At 34.0% G+C, this 17,955-nt stretch overlaps 1 protein-coding gene across 2 annotated transcripts; it reads right to left on the bottom strand.

The window, feature by feature from the left end:
• Positions 1–539: 539 nt before the first annotated feature.
• Positions 540–4,709, bottom strand: D6PKL2 (D6 protein kinase like 2). Of its 2 annotated transcripts, XM_068640123.2 has the most exons (4): positions 4,469–4,709; positions 4,257–4,338; positions 2,600–3,642; positions 540–1,621 (listed from the first exon to the last, which is right to left on the bottom strand). In XM_068640123.2, exons 3-4 carry the CDS (start codon positions 3,553–3,555, stop codon positions 739–741), a joined length of 1,839 nt encoding a protein of 612 aa, XP_068496224.1. In that variant the 5' UTR covers positions 3,556–3,642; positions 4,257–4,338; positions 4,469–4,709; the 3' UTR covers positions 540–738. The 2 variants fall into 2 exon arrangements, with proteins under 2 accessions (XP_068496224.1, XP_068496223.1); XM_068640122.2 differs by lacking the exon at positions 4,257–4,338 and having other exon boundaries at positions 4,469–4,707.
• Between the last annotated feature and the right edge of the window lie 13,246 nt (positions 4,710–17,955).

Here is a 17,955-nt window from a genome sequence, read left to right as displayed (position 1 = left end):
TTTTTTTTTCATTTGTCACTCTTTAATTTTATTATTTATAAAAGTAATTATAAACTGAATAAAAATAAAAATACGACTGATGCAATATTATTATTTTAGCATCAGGCACAGCTCCAGTGAAATAGTAGATCCTGAAGTATAAAGTTGATACACAAGCATAACAATAAATAGCTGAAATTGCGCTAGAAACTGAATATATTATAACAAAATTACAATCCACCTCATCTAATAAAATAAATACATTTACTTGACTTTTAATATTGAAATATTTAGATAAAACAAAAACATTTAGTTGCATTTGACTGATTTAGAATTTTAGAGGTATGACAGGGCTTTGAGGCAATGGTATTGGTGAGTTTGTAAGCACAGTTTTTGAGGAGATGAGAGTTGTTTTGAAAGAAATAGTGTAAAGATTAAAATGAGGGTGTTGGTTGATGCACATGTGCTCCACTATCCACTCTTGCATACTCACCAATAGTATCATTGGGGACCTTAGAGCATCATTGGCTGGTTGGAATTCCTAGTGGTGCATTGGCAGGTAGTGAATAAATGTTCTTTTTATATGACTTTTTTGAGATGACAGAGAAGCCATGCATTAATTGTGCCATACAAATTTGAAACTGCAAATAGCCAACAAAAAACAAACATACAATTCCTCATGGTCTGTTTTCTGAAACATTGAAAAAAAGTTCCTCCCCTCTTAACAGAAACCATTTGCAATCAATATTGTCTCTACCTCTAGAAGAAATCAAACTCCAGATAATTATCAGAACCTTTCTGATTAGCTATTGACATGTGGTTAACAGCCTTTTCACCAGCACCTGATGAGGCTGGGGAGGGTATCTTCTCAAACTCTACAGTCTTTGGGATCTCAGGTGGGGTAGCACATCTGATCAATGCCCAGTTCACACCTTCAAAAAAGGGGTGTTGCTTGATCTCAGTTGCCCCTCTTTTATATGCCAATCTGTGCTGAGGTTCTTTCACAAGCAACCCCCTTATAAGATCCCTTGCTGCAAAACTCACAACAGGTGCTTCTGGAAATCGCAGCGGCTGTCCAACAACGTTAAACAGTGTGGCTCGGTTACCGGATCCTTTGAAGGGAGTTTTACCAAACAACAGCTCGTATAGAAAGATCCCAAAGGTCCACCAATCAACTGCACTCCCATGACCTTCTCCCTTAATAATCTCAGGTGCCAAGTATTCATGAGTTCCAACAAATGACATGGACCGAGCATCAGTAGGCTCTGCAATCAGCTCAGGTAATGGACTCACTTGGTTACCAATTTCAGTTTTCGCCTTCCGGTCTTTCTTTGATTTGCTAGAGAAGAGCCGGGGTGAAAAGCATGTGGTAGGGGCAACACAGGATGGTTGGATGCAGGAAGGTGGCTCAATACATGCAGGTTGGACACAGTAAGCAGAGTTCTTTCTTAAAGGCTCAGAATCCGTGTTTGAAGTTTTCACAAGGGTCGGACTGACGGCACATCGGAGGGAAAGATCAAAGTCAGAGAGCATAATATGTCCGTCGTCCCTAACAAGGACATTTTCTGGCTTAAGGTCACGGTAGACAATCCCGAGCATGTGGAGGTACTCTAATGCCAGAAGGACCTCTGCTACATAAAATCTGCAAAGTTCAAAGGAAATTATCAATGAATACCATCAGAACATATTAACATAACTGCCAAACCAGACAAAATACCCAAAAATGAAAAAAGCATGAAAAAAATCATGACTAAGAGGCTTAAGGAGCATTCAGACATCTCATTTTTCGCTGAATTTATAGAAAATCAAAAGGTCTCTGAGCATGATCAAAAGGCATTTGCAGAGGAAAATAAACAGATGCCCTGGAGCTGTTTTTGATAAATTTATGACAGTTAAGATTTCCACTTAATTTATCTTCCCACCAACAAGTTTGCAGAGATTCACTTTTACTCTGGTTGAGGGAGGTTATGTATTGATTTGTAGATTTGGAAAAATAAAACAGACATCAAACCCACAATCGATATCTGAAATTGTCTGGAATACAGTATTTGATTTCATATACGGCTTGAATAAACCAACCAGAAGCATCATACACATTTGAAAAGTAAAACATGCAAACCCACATGTAAAAGAACTCGTATCACAACCTCCACCTATACTTTTCATGCATGCATGAGAGGAAGATTCTATTCTTAAAATTTGATGTTCTTTACATATTAAGCAATTAAATTATCACAGATGCTTGGTAAACAGGATCTGCATACAAGGATAAAGTGATCAAAGCATTAGAATTAGGTTGTTGCAGCAATTAGATCAATAAGCAGAAATAAGGATGAGCACTGGAACCGCCTACATTAAAACTAAGAGATTATCCAGGGACAATTTTGAAAAGAAATTAAAAGATAAATGATGTAGTTGTCATTACAACACCCTGAGAAGACTCAAATCTAGTTTCTTTACCAGTAGACAATATAACAAGCCAGTAAAACAATGTATCTGAAATTCGATCCAGTTTTTGCTCAAAAGTAGTATAAGAAAATGGAGGAACTCAAAAGGAGAAATACAGTGAGTATAATAATCAGTATGAATGAACCAAAATTAAGTTGTAATTTAAACATACTTTACTGCCTGCTCAGGAAAATGCTTCCCTGGTTGCTTCTGTCTAAGAGTATGGAGGTCACCACCTGGGCAGAATTCCATTACCAAACATGAGAATTTCTCAGTCTCAAAATGAGTGTACAAAGTTGGGAGAAATGGGTGGTCAAGAGACTGCAGGATTTCTCGTTCTGTCTGGGCTCGAAGTAGTTTTTTGCGACTCGCTAGAGACCCTTTGTCCATTACCTTCATTGCAAAGTAACATTTAGTTCCACTCAACTCAGAGAGATAAACACTGCCTATATCCCCACAACCCAGCCTCTTCAGTAGTCTAAAGTGACCTAAACCCAAAGCCCCATCTCTACTGCGAACTGCTTGAATGGCTTCCCATCTCAAGTCATTTGCCTTGTGAGGTTTGTTTATGCTGCTACTAAAGCTACTACAAGTACTCTCATCACTCACATCACTGCTTGTGCTTCCTCTGTAAATACTGCTCTTACCACTCTCAACAAAATCAGCTCTGTCACTAATCTTGGCACTTCCACTTGTCTTTGCAAGACTGCTGGCCCCATCACTAACTTTGGCAGAAACAGAACTATTTTTCACACTTCCATATTCCGATGTCTTTTTGTCTTGTTCAATAGAGCTTTCCTGTGAGCCTATTTTCTCATTAACAGCTTGATCAGCCTTGTCGAAAACAGATGAAGAAGCACCAGAACTACTTTTATTGCACAAGGAATCAGCAGACCCCTTTTGGATTGAAACTCCTAACTTCTTGTTTTCAGCAGTTTCCTCAGTATTCTGCTTGGACACGCTCCCTACAGACTTGGATAAATCCTCTGGACCAGCCAGCTCAGTTTTCCCTGTTTTCAGGGAAGCTGGATTCCCTGAAGACCGGTTGTCTTTTACCTCAAGGGTTTGAATTCCAGCCGTCTTCTGATGGTGTTTTGGGAGAGATCTAGAACTAGTTTTTGAGTCCATCAGAAATACTAAAAAGTTTCAATCAAGATCAAATTGACCAAACCCCTGGCTCAGCATCCATCTATGTCTCCAAGAACAACAAACAACCTATCAAAAGCCATCAACATCATAAAAAATCAGTCAGCCATGCCACAGTATGAAAAACAAGCTGGTTTGGCGGGTGGTGTTAACAGATATTCATGAACCAATCCACAAAACAAAAGCTTCAAATATGAATAAAATCACAACATAATTTCCTCACACTCAGAATCAGACAAATAGATCCTTTTAACAAATAAAACCAAAACAGTTCCTCCACTCGACACATAACAACACAAGTACATCACAACCTAACCAAAACACAACAAGATAATTAACCAACCAATAACTCAGACTGCACCAGAGTGGTGAACCCCATCCCATATTATCCATGAACAAACAGTGGACATAACCCTAAGACCAAGTTTAACAAGAAGAGATACCATATATCTACATCCCTAACAAAGCTGCATGCAGAGCACGATCCAATTAGTAAAGCAGAACACTCACGGGAACACCAACAAGACAATAATCAACCAAAAAACACAAAAAATCAGAGAAGAAGAACAAAGGGTTGAACTTAGAAGACCAAAAGAAGAGTAAAGTAAAAAGGTCAAATTTGCCGGCAAAAACGGGGAACCATATTTTGAGAGAAAAAGGATATTGGGTGAGAGGGAAATTACCAGAAGCAGGTGGAAGAAAGTGATCCTGAGAGAATTGTATAAAAAATGGATCTTGAAGAAGAAAAGTGGTTTGGAGTGGAATCTGAAGCAGATCGGAAGGGGGAGAGAGAAACCCAGATGGAAAAGGAGTTAAACTTGAAGGTCTATGGCGAAAAGGAAATGAGAAGTGAAGAATTGGAAGAGACTAAAGTAAGAAGAGAACAAAAGAGTACCTAATTTGAAGGATCAGAACACAGCTTCGTTGCTTTAGCAGAGAGAGATAGCACTGTAGATAGGGAGCTGGTGGTAGCTTGGGGAGAGAGAGAGAGAGAGAGAGAGAGAGGGGTCAAAGGTAAAGCAAAGCTTTTTTCTTGATTCAATAATTTCAAAGGGTTTTTGTCGCCAAAACCAAGAGAGGTCCAAATCACTAAACAGTTCTGAGGTCTTGCACCTGTCTGTCATGCCTTTGCCCAAATAATTCTTTTATCCGTTTCATTTTATCTATTTTTTTCTTTTCTTCTCCTTTTATATTCTAGTATTCTTTTTTATTTATTTCTCACTCAATACTAATGTATAAATTGTTTTCATATTTTATGTAAATTATTCAAACCTTTTAAATATCTTTTTATCATTTATTTCTTGTATTGAACTATAGCACAAATTCAAACTATAGTACTAATAGAAAATTCCAATTTATTTTTATTAAGAAATATTCTCAATGTATTCATAAATTTTAATACATCTCAATATAATGTTCATATTTTTATTTACAAATTTATACCCAGTGTTTCAAAAAATGTTCTTTAAAAAAATCCTTTTAAACATATTTTTTTTATGATGTTTTGTGTATATTATTAATATAAACTATATAATCTTACATGTATATGATAGAATTGAAAAATAGATATGAATAAATAAGGCAAAAACTAGATACAGCTGAAAAGTTCGTTAGTTAGTTAGTTAGTCAAGGTTGAAAAGTTATATAGGAATTCAAAAGTTAATTGGAGTTGAAAACTTGTTTGATAATTGAATTATATGGACTTAGTAAATTGATATGTTAATCTATAAATATGAAATGGTGTATCTAAATAATATTTTATATCAAAATTAATTTAATTTAATTTTATACATATATGTTTTAGATTGTTTATAATGTATTTTTTAATAAACTTTAAAGTCTTGTAATTTTATTTACAGATTAATTATTATAAAATTTAAATTTTATCATCAACCTTATACAAATTTTTAAAATATTCTTAATTAAATTTAAAATACACAACACTTAAGAAATATTTGGTACAATATATATTTTTTTATGAAAATCTTACATTACAAGAAAATTATAAAATAAAAACCAATTTGTAAAAATCAAAATAATTAGTTGCAATAGTAACTAAATTAGAGATTATTTTAGAAACTAAAAAGAAATTTGGTTTCTAAATTAGTTTTTATTATTTTCTATTATTGTTAAATAGTTTTTAAATTGGTATTTAATTAACAATCAAGGTTTTTGCTACCAAATTTAAAAACTAAATAATTGGTAGTTAAAACCTTAGTTGCTAATTAGATACCAATTTAGAATTTAACAATAATAGAAACTAATTTAGAAATCAATTTTTCTTTTAGTTTCTAAAATGGTCTCTATTTTAGTTTCTATTGTAACTAATTATTTTGGTATTTAAAAATTGGTTTCTATTTCATGATTTTTTTGTTTCTTGTAGTGTTAAGTCATACATTTCATTTATCATATTTTTTTCATAAATGTTTATAATTACTTTTTTTAAAAAAATCATTTTCATAAAAAATAAGATAATACTAGTTAAGAAAATATTTCACTGGAAGAAAAACATCATGTCACTGTTATTAAATTATTCACTGTAGTGAATAATTACAGTTTATAGTGAAATCAACAATTTACTTTTTAATTTTTAAAATTATAAAATATTACTTGCAATTAAAAAAATAAGTTTTCTAAAATTCATGAATTTTAAACACAACAAAATTCTCTAACATCAAACACTTTCTTAGTTAATTGGTAACTTTTAATTTGTTTATTTTTACATTGGTTAAAATATTTTAAGGTGTGATGAAATATACTTTATTACAAAAAAAAAAGTAAACTATAAATTTAATGGTTACTATGACAGAAAGAAACCATAATATAAAAAAAGATTTTTTTAAAAAAAAAATACATCTTAAAATAACATTAAATTTTGTTCACAATCTACTTTAAGAACATTTTATTAATATACTTATAACAGCAGTACAATCTACTTTAAACATATTTATCATCCAACTTTAAAAATTTAAACAGGATTTTCAAATAATAAAAAAAATATAATAACTAATTTAAATATTATGAAAGTAAAGTGTTCAATTCATTTTCTTAATATTTTGATTAAATAGGTCATTACATTATTGTAAATCAAATTTTGGTGATAATTTAAAAAAAAAGTTTTTTTTTAAACTTATTTGACAGCTGTAAGTAGAATAAAAATAATGAGTTGAATCTAAACACGAATTCTTATGAAATATTCAGCACAAATTTCGAACTAGAATATTAGTTAAATAATTAATAATTGGAATATTTACATTTTAAAAACTAAGAGTTCACATGTTGTTGAGGAAGAAAGTATGAGCAGGTTGAAGAAGATGACAACTTAGTTATTGTTGGGAGAATCTAATAACCTCTCAAAGTGTTGCCATCCTATATTTCTTATTTTAACTACTAAAAAAGGCTTAATTTTTCATTATAATTTCACTTAATTAACTTTTATTTTTTTTCTAATTTAAATATTTTATTTTATTTAATATCTAAATTTTATATTTTTTAATTAATTTTCATATTCAATTTTGTAGTTATATATTAATTGGAATAATACCTTACCAAGTGCATCATGTTGTACAAACTAAATAGTCACATTACTTACTTTATTCAATAACAAAGTATAAAACAAGTATAAAATTTATGAAAAGTTAACAAAATAAATAATGACTCGTTTAAAAATATTTACTTTTACAAGAATTTTTAAATTTAATTATATTATTTTTTATTTTCAACAGGTATTTGTCCTGTTTAAGGTTAAAAAAATCAATTTCCATAAAGTTAACTAACTCATTAAATTTGTAACAAAATAATGACATGTTATAAGAAAATGTAAACAATATTGTGCATTACTAATATTTATAAAATCATGTTATAAAAAACACCCTAACACGTTATTAGTTTGCTTAAAAAGTGAAAAAAAAATTGTTAAAATTTGTAAAAATGGGAAATTTTGATGGCAAAATATATAAAAAAAATAAGGGATAAAAATTGTAAATGTTAATAAATAAGTGATAAAATTTACATTTAAATTAAACTAAAATATTAAAAAAAATTAAAAACAAAATGAAGGGACTAAATAGTTTTCCTATAGACAATAATTGTTATTATGATTATGTTGGTATTGTTCATTTGATGGAAATACAAATTCCCATCACTTAAGCCGACATGAAGATTTTTGGTTACCTAAAATGGGTGCTACTTTCCCCTGCAGTCAATAAAATCACCAAGTAATGGACCAACGGTTCATGGAATGTTTGGGTGATCCAATGAGGAATAGAGGTGTATTACTGAATCATCCACACTATAATAACTTTGGTGGACCACACTCAATCACTCACCTCATATATATTATGAATCATATATATTATGTATATACCAATACCAGAACAACTCTTTTAATCTCATTCTACAATTCTTCAAATATGACTTATAATAATATTCATTGCAGGTTTGTAATAATACTTGCCAAGCAGGGCCCAATTTCTGAATGCAATTCCTATGATGGGACAAGGGATCACCCAAGGATCACTTAACCCCTTTTCTCTTCTTTATGTCACCAATTCAGACAGAGAAATATATATATATATATACACACACAGGTTGCATTAATTAATAACTTTTGCCTCAAATTGACTTCATTGGTGTGTGCAAGTAGGTGTTTATTTTTCTGGAAATGAGTGAATTTGCAAGTGTACAACTGTATAAGGTCCCAACTGAGAGTATGAAATCTCATAAAGAATACCAATGGAGGTGGTTGGAATTCATTTTCAAATGTATGAACACCCTTCAAATAATAAACAATTAACCTTAATCTTCTTTCTGTGATTCATGTAATCCAAATATCTCTCTTTCCCAAAAGCAGCATCCAGATATTCCTGGCACATCCACAAGCACAGTGAGATGTGCAAGCACCAGAGCCAAGCAAACAAGTACTCATTCATCTGTCCAAATATGAGGAACTGATGTTTTAACCCCCTCCTCAAAAAATTTGGATCAAGGATTCTTAAAAGAGTGTAAGTTTATTGAGAGCTATCACTATAAGTCTTCCCTTAAATAACCATCACAAAATTGACACTTGTCAGTTATAGTACATACTACATCTACATGGCCCTAGTATAACATTTTATCTAGGATATGACCAAAAATGTCCACTTCAAACATCAACAAAGTTTCTTTTTCTTTCTCCACTTTTTTCTTTAATATATCTTGTATTTTTTTTTCCTGCTATAATGTTTTTCAGATGCTAGTTACGTATGGGAAATTGCTCACCAAATTGGAAAAATCTGAACACGTAACTGAGAATCTAAGTGTCTAAAAACGACAATAAATGAACTTTGAAGTGTGACTTATTTTTTTACCATGGTTTTGTTTGATTGCTGGTGTAGTGGACAACTTTCTTGGTTTGTGTCTTGTCTAGAGTCATTCAGCAATAGCCACATGGGGACAATAAAAAGAAGATTGTGAATTAACATTAAGATTAGTGTGATTTGGAGTTTTATTCCACAATATATTACCTAAGTTTGGTCCCAGAATAAAAGCACTCCACGCTTCTTTGGTCCTTTTCTCCTCTCAAACAGACACTTTGTTTCCTCAGTTGCTTTCCTCTTTTTTATAGACCCTTCCCCTAAAAATATTTTTTCTGGGTCAAACCAAACTTTATTATTTAGGGGAGTTTTATCTTTTTGTGTCTAGGCTTTTTTTTGTTTGTGAAAAATGTTGAATCATGATAAGATTTTTCTTGCCTTTTATTTTTCTAGGCTTAGAAACGTGTGGTGTGTCTTGAGAGTGAGTGGAACCAAACTAAGACACCTTTTCTCATTTATAAAAATAGTGTCAGCTTTTGTATTTTAAGTTGCATGAATTTATACATTTCATTTCAAAATTATTTCTTTTAAAGGTGTTAGATATTATTAGATATAATTAGATATTATTTGATATTATGAGATATTATAGATATTGTTAGATATCTCATATTTATGTAATGGGCTTAGCCCATATGTTTCTTTTTCCTATATAAACATAACCCTATGTGTTCAATATACACAAGGGATTTACCCTATTCTTTCTTTTCCTTTAATATGGTATCAGAGCATAAAGTTAGAGTTTAGGGTTTAGGGTTCAATTTTTATTGGTGAATCCACTATTCACTGGAATTTTCCAGCCACCACCCCCACTGTCTCGCCGGACCTTCGCCGGACCTCCGCCGGACCTCCGCCGGACCTTCGCCGGACCTTCGCCGGACCTTCGCCGGAATCTCGCCGGAATCGCTGTCGGAGCCTTCATCTTTGTTGCTCCCGCCAATTAACCGGTGACTGGATTTGTCCTTATCTTTTATGGCTTCTTCTGCTTCCGCTGCCACTATGGCTTCTTCTTTAGTCATTATGCCGGATTCATCTATTTATACTAATTACGTCAATGTTCATCTTTCCATTGACAAATTGGATGGAACCAATTATGACACTTGGGCATCAGATATTAAATTATGGCTTAAGAGTCAAGGTTATGTTGATCATCTTACTCATCCTACTCTTGCTGAAAATGAGGTTGTTCGTTGGTCGAAAATTGATGCTCAATTATGCATTGTTATCAAATCGACCATTCACTCATCTTTAAAACAAATTTTTCGTACCTATGAAACATGTTCAGAAGTTTGGGAACAAGCAAAATTATTATACACCAATGATACTCAATGTCTTTATGGTGTGTGTCAAAATCTTCTCACAATTGTTGCTCCCAAACGTCTTGATGGTACAATGGCAGAATATCTAGGTAAAATTCATGCTCTTCTTCATGATTTTAATGAGTTATTACCTCCTGCTTCTACTCCTTCTCAAGAACTAGAACAAAGATCCAAGTTCTTCATGTTATTGGGTTTACATGGTCTTCCTGATGATTATTCTCACGTTCGTGATCAAATTTTGGGATCTCCTATTGTGCCCAATTTTACTTCCACTTGTTCTACCCTTTTGCGCGTGCCAGGTAAACACACCGCTGATATAACGTCTCATGTTGATGACTCTTCTGCTTTAGTATCTCAGCATAATGATCGTACTCGCCCTCACAAGCCGGGCAAAGGGCGTCACAAGTGTGACCATTGTGGCAAACTTGGCCACAAAATTGACAGATGTTATGCCTTACATGGTCGTCCTCCTAGATCTGTTGCGGTTGCTCAAATTGCCCCTGTGCAACCTTCTACCATGGACCATACTTCAATTGATACCCCAAGCCAGCCTGCTATTTTCAATGAATTTCTTAAATGGTATGAGGATCGTCAGAACCCTAGTTCCACGGCTTCTGTTGCACATTCAGGTACATCTTTTGTTGGCCTCACTCACTCCACTTCCCATGGCCCTTGGGTTCTAGATTCAGGTGCCACTGATCACATTACTGGTAATAAATCTTTTTTCTCTTCCTTATCTACTACGGGTTATTTACCTTCAGTTACCATGGCCAATGGATATAGGGTACCATCACATGGTGTTGGTACTATTAATCTTTTTTCATCTTTATCTATTGATAATGTTCTTTATGTCCCTGGGTCTCCATTTAACTTATTATCCATTAGTCGTCTCACTCGTTCCCTTGACTGTGTTATTTCTTTTACCAAAGATTCTGTTACTTTACAGGACCGGAGTTCGGGACGGATGATTGGCACCGGATGTGAGTCTCATGGACTTTATCAACTACAGATCTCTGCACATGTTGGCGCAATTATGGATTCTCCATCTCTCATTCATGCTCGGTTGGGTCATCCTAGTCTTGCCAAGATGCAACAGCTTGTTCCAAGTTTGTCTAATGTGTCTACTTTATCGTGTGAGTCGTGTCAGTTAGGGAAACACATTCGTAGTTCTTTTCCTCGTAGTGTCTCACAACGTGCTTCATCTCCTTTTGCCTTAGTTCACTCTGACATTTGGGGACCAAGTCGTATTAAGTCTAATTTAGGATTTCAGTATTTTGTTACTTTTATTGATGATTATTCAAGATGTACTTGGGTATTTTTAATGAAAAACCGTTCTGAGTTGTTTTCTATATTTCAAATATTTTACAATGAAATTAAAAATCAATTTGGAATTTCCATCCGAATTTTGCGCAGTGATAATGGACGTGAGTATCTTTCTCATTCTTTTAAAAATTTTATGGCTTCTCATGGTATTCTTCATCAAACTTCATGTGCTTATACACCTCAACAAAATGGGGTAGCTGAGCGCAAGAATAGACATCTTGTTGAAACAACTCGTACTATTTTAATCCATGGTGATGTTCCTCAGCGTTTTTGGGGTGATGCTGTTCTTAGTGCATGTTATCTCATTAATCGCATGCCATCTTCAGTTTTAGATAACAAAATTCCTCATTCTATTTTATTTCCACATGACCCTCTCCACTCTTTACCTCCCAAAGTTTTTGGGTCCACATGTTTTGTTCATAATTTTAGTCCTGGTCTTGATAAATTATCTCCTAAGTCACACAAATGTGTCTTTTTAGGGTTCACTAGATCACAAAAAGGATATAAATGTTTCTCACCATCTTTAAACCGTTATTTTATTTCAGCAGATGTCACCTTCAGTGAATCTTCCCTTTACTTTAAGTCTTGTCCTTCTCCTTCCATTTCTTCATCTAATCAAGTTAATATTCCTCTTGTTGTGCCTAGTGCATCTAACAATTCACCACCGCCGCCAACTCTTCAGGTGTATAGTCGTCGTCAACCGTCTCATCGTCCATCAGCAGACTCTATTTTGGTGCCAACACCTCATCCCCCTCCGGCTCCTATAGTTGAACCTCCGACTGTTGAACCTGATCTTCCTATTGCTATCCGTAAAGGTATACGTTCTACTCGTAATCCCTCTCCACATTATACTGCTTTGAGTTACCATAGACTATCTCAACCCTTTTATACCTGCCTTTCGTCTATTTCTTCTGTATCAATTCCAAAATCTGTAGGTGATGCCTTAGCCCATCCTGGTTGGCGTCAGGCCATGCTTGATGAAATGAATGCGCTTCAGAATAATGGAACTTGGGAACTTGTTCCTTTACCATCTAGGAAATCTGTTGTTGGTTGCAGGTGGATTTTTGCTATCAAAGTTGGTCCTGATGGTACTATTGATCGTCTCAAAGCTCGTCTTGTGGCTAAGGGTTATACCCAAATTTTTGGTTTAGACTATGGTGATACTTTTTCTCCAGTAGCAAAGATGGCCTCTGTTCGCTTATTCATAGCTATGGCTGCTCTTCAACAATGGCCTCTTTATCAACTGGATGTTAAAAATGCTTTTCTTAATGGGGATTTGCAGGAAGAAATTTATATGGAGCAACCTCCCGGTTTTGTTGCTCAGGGGGAGTCTTCTGGATTGGTATGTCGTCTTCGCAAATCCTTATATGGCCTCAAGCAGTCTCCTAGGGCTTGGTTTGGAAAATTTAGCAATGTTGTTCAACAATTTGGTATGACTCGCAGTGAAGGCGATCATTCAGTTTTTTATCGTCACTCGAGTGCTGGGTGTATCTATCTTGTAGTATATGTTGATGACATTGTTCTTACAGGCAGTGATCACCATGGCATCTCACAAGTAAAACAACACCTTTGTCAACACTTTCAGACCAAAGATCTTGGCAAACTCAGATATTTCTTGGGGATTGAGGTAGCACAATCCAATACTGGTATTGTTATCTCTCAAAGAAAATACGCATTAGATATTTTGGAGGAAACTGGGTTGATGAATTCGAAATCTGTTGATACTCCCATGGATCCCAACGTCAAGCTTCTACCCAATCAGGGGGAACCTCTTTCAGATCCTGAGAAGTACAGGAGATTAGTTGGAAGATTGAACTATCTCACTGTTACTCGTCCTGATATTTCCTTTGCAGTCAGTGTGGTGAGTCAATTTCTTAATTCTCCATGTGAAGATCATTGGAATGCAGTCATTCGTATAGTGAAGTACATTAAAGGCTCTCCTGGAAAAGGTTTGTTATATGGTCATAATAACCATACTAAAGTCGTTTGTTATTCAGATGCTGATTGGGCAGGATCTCCATCTGATAGAAGGTCAACTTCTGGTTATTGTGTCTCCATTGGTGATAACTTGATCTCTTGGAAGAGCAAGAAACAAAGTGTTGTGGCAAGATCTAGTGCAGAAGCAGAATATAGAGCTATGGCCTCGGCTACTTGTGAGCTTATTTGGCTTAAACAGTTACTTAAAGAATTGCAATTTGGAGAGGTTACTCAAATGACACTGATATGTGATAATCAGGCTGCTCTTCATATTAGCTCAAATCCAGTTTTTCATGAAAGGACAAAACATATTGAGATTGATTGTCATTTCATTCGAGAAAAGATTATATCAGGAGATATCAAGACTGAGTTTGTTAATTCAAATAATCAATTAGCAGATATTTTTACTAAACCCTTACGAGGACCTAGGATTGATTACATTTGTAACAAGCTGGGTACATATGATCTATATGCACCAGCTTGAGGGGGAGTGTTAGATATTATTAGATATAATTAGATATTATTTGATATTATGAGATATTATAGATATTGTTAGATATCTCATATTTATGTAATGGGCTTAGCCCATATGTTTCTTTTTCCTATATAAACATAACCCTATGTGTTCAATATACACAAGGGATTTACCCTATTCTTTCTTTTCCTTTAATAAAAGGTAATATTGATTGATTGAACTATTTGGTTTTGTTTATTCTAGTCAAAGTTATCAACTTCAGCTACAGAAATCTATATTAACTCACTGTTCTAGAAAGTTTTGAAACTTGGTTGCTGTATAACAAGTTCATGAATTTCAATGTAGAGACTGAAGAATGAATAGTAGTGAAACTTAGGCAGTAGTCATCTTTCTCTTTTATTCATAGGAATTGAAATTTCAGTCAAATTCAACCAAAAAAAATAAATAAAGCTTTAATTGTTCCTACAATGAAATTATGAGTAACAGGTTAAGACTTGTTCTTAATTGAGAATTAACAATCAATCCACGGAATCGATCACAACCTCAGAAACATACATGGTCTTTAGAGATAACACTGTAAACAACTATATAACACTTTTTGACCTTTTTAGGGCAATATTTGTGACCTTCTAAACCAGTTGAGGAAATCTTTGCATAAGTTTCTACTTACACTGCTTTCAATTTTCCCTTGAGGCAATGAAACAATATATGGGAATAATACAAAGAATGCATAAGCTGAAAAATTAAGTATAAGAGAAAAAACAAAGCAGATCTGAGTCCCCATGCATAGAGTTGCGAGCTACATGCCCACATGCAGCTCTATCTGTATTTTGAATCAAAACTAGCAGTTTGATGCAGTGGTCCTCACAACTCCTCACTCATATTAAACTCATTATTATACTTTCTATGATTAAATATTACTGAGACACTGATATTATAAGAGCAGCTACCAAATGGAAGCAGCAGTACAATCAGATTTTGACATGTGGCATGCATGTGAGTCTTGGGCCCCTCAACATAATTTACATATATAGTTATTTAAAAAAAAAAGAAATTGGGTCACTACAAAGTTTGAATTGTTTTTTGTTTTACTGGTAGAAGGAATATATTCCTTCAAGCGGAGACTCTGATGATTCAGAGTTTGATAGTCTCACCTAGCAGAAAAAGCATTTAAGAAAAGCATTGGATATGTAGGATTTGGCTGCTAGCTTCACTTTTAGCTTTACTTTTTAGTTTCTTTTGATGTCAAAATCTACAACACCAAAGGAAGTGTTAAAATTTTTGGCTTTCTCCATTGGTTGGATAAAAATTTGACTGCTACTGTGAGCCTGTAACCTATTAACAAGGCACAACTCAAGGTTTTGGCATGGCTAAACGGTCCAACTTTTTCCTTGGAGCCCCTTTCTCACACTTATCATCACTCACATCCTATTTGACCTGTAAACTGTCTGGACAGAGAAAAATATGTGGACCAATTATGATGAAAGTTGATTAGTGAGTTTATAGGTGTTCTTATCTTTTACATTGGAATGATGGAATTTTAACAGCAAGGTTGAGTGATGGAGGAGTCAAGTTGAAAGTTGTTAGTATAAGATATGGCATGTAAAATATAGTTTGACAGCATGTGAAGTAAGTAAGGGTAGAACGGCATCAAACCTGCATGATTATTGATTGGTGCCACAGCCGAGGGATGCGGGAGTGTAAGAAGTCAATTATTATGACAGAGCACAGCGTGAGAATATTCCTCAAAATGAGACAAAACACAACACCCTTCTTCTCTTTTCTTTTTTCTTTTTTCATCCACAAGACACTTCTCTGTGTTGAAAAAGTTTAATGTGGCTAGGATCCCATTTGGATACAATATCACACAGAGGGCCCAAGGCCCAATATGTGCATCCAAGAAAGGTAAGAAATGACTTATGGTAAAGTTATTGGTTTAATATGAACAAAGGAAAGGAGTGTTTGGTTTATGAACTAAATGAAATGACAGCTATTGCATTGATGAACACTGAACAAAATGAAAAAATGAAAAAATTCAGATATGGTTGCCTCTGCTTTGGATTAAGGGTAACACGTGATTCATGCTCACGAATAAGAGGAGATTAATGTCGAAGGATTTAGTAGCAAGAGATGTTACAACTTATGTTGCCGTTTCTGATGTGGCTCATACCATAAAACCAAACCATGACAAGCATGTGAATGTTGAAATGATCACACACACATCGTATCAAGGTGGCTTCTACATTCTTAATTCTTTAGGAAACTGATGTTTTTGTGACGGTGGAGTGTATGCAAGTTAATTTTACCAAAAATTCAGGGGTTGAAACCTGAAGGGTCATCTTTCTGATAAGACTTCACGTAACTTGCCTCCATCAAGACCAAAATATCACATGCCTGTTCAAAGTAATAGTCCTGTTCCACCTGAATTGGCAAGGTATGGAGCTTGGAAATTGAATCCGGAGACTATTCATGATGGTAGACCAGCCAGAGGAGATGACTTTGTGTTTGTTCATTTGGAAACTTCTATAGTTCGAGGTTGGCACTTTTAAAAGAGACATGTCATAATGAAGTGTTCCTGTGGGACAGAACAGAACATCTTGTCAGTGATACTTAATAGCATAATCCGTTTTCTGCGGATGTATGATTGCTTATTTAGTCCTTCTCCCCTCTTCTATACGGCTTTGCAAGAATTCTTATCCTGCTTATATTTTTCTAACAATAATGGATATTTGTAATGGATAAGCTTGGATAATTTTTTAGGCTTTTAATCCCTGCACCCTGCAATTGGACTTTTAGTTCTATGTTCTTACCATCACCTCAATACAAAATGTATTTTTTTTTATTTTTTGTCACCTCATAAAATAACTTTCGGATTATCTAATCTAGACATGTATTTGAAAAAAAACTTCTAAATTACATAATCTAGAAGCTAAAAAGACTTCTCGATTATGTAATCTGAAGACTAATTATGCATCTGAAAAAATATTTTCAGTTTATGTAATTCAAAAACTAATTACGAATTTGAAAAAGACTTCCAAATTATGTAATCCAAAATATTACATAGAGATATTTTTAAAAATACAAAAAACTTATAGAGGTGAGAGAAGAACATATGAAGGTGTAGGAAGAAAGAGTCTAAAATTGGGTAAAAATGACTCAATTGATCCGTCCACTTCTCCCGCACTGCACCCTCCTACCTTTTGAAAATAAAATAAACTTTAAAAGAATAAAATAGTCATTTTGAAAATTATAGGGGTGCAAATTAAAAAATGGGAGGTGGAGGAAGTGAAATATTTTTAGTTTATGATATTGTTCTGGTGCCAATACCTCAAATTGTGCATTATCTTTCCCATTGTGGTCATGAGGCAATCAGGACTTTCCTTTATAAAAGAAAAAGAGGTGCATTTAGCGATGCCCAAAAGGTAAAAACACTCCCCTTAACCACGTTGTGGAAGTAAGGTTTTTTTATCACGTGATACTTCTAAAGTTTCACGGTTACCGAACTTTTGAATTTTTTTTTTAAATAATGTAAGTGGAGCATGGTGGAGATGTTATATTTATTGATTGATACTTAATCATTTATTTATTTATTATTTATTTATTTTTTATTTTTATTTTTATAAAGTTTTTGTGTTAGGCATCACTATGCAACTTGACATCTCAGCTAAGCTGACACCTCAAGTAACAACAATCATCTGCCATCACATGAAAAAATATTATTAAAAAAAGAAAAAAGAAAGAAAATACAAAAATATGGGGGGACTAGACCAAAACTCATATGTTAACACAAACGATACATAGGTAGATTATACCTATTCATAAAGAATTCTAAGAACAGACTAGTTGGGAGTCTATTATACCAATGAAAAGATTCTCTATGAATAAATCCTAAATTAGCCAACTTATCAGCACACGCATTTCCTTCACGAAAAATATG

This window comes from Phaseolus vulgaris, chromosome 6 (assembly GCF_051622355.1).
Source record: "Phaseolus vulgaris cultivar YP4 chromosome 6, ASM5162235v1, whole genome shotgun sequence".
In the NCBI taxonomy this organism is placed as follows: domain Eukaryota; kingdom Viridiplantae; phylum Streptophyta; class Magnoliopsida; order Fabales; family Fabaceae; genus Phaseolus; species Phaseolus vulgaris.
The sequence above is the reverse complement of the archived record's forward strand: the minus strand, read 5'-3'. Positions and strand labels throughout refer to the sequence as shown.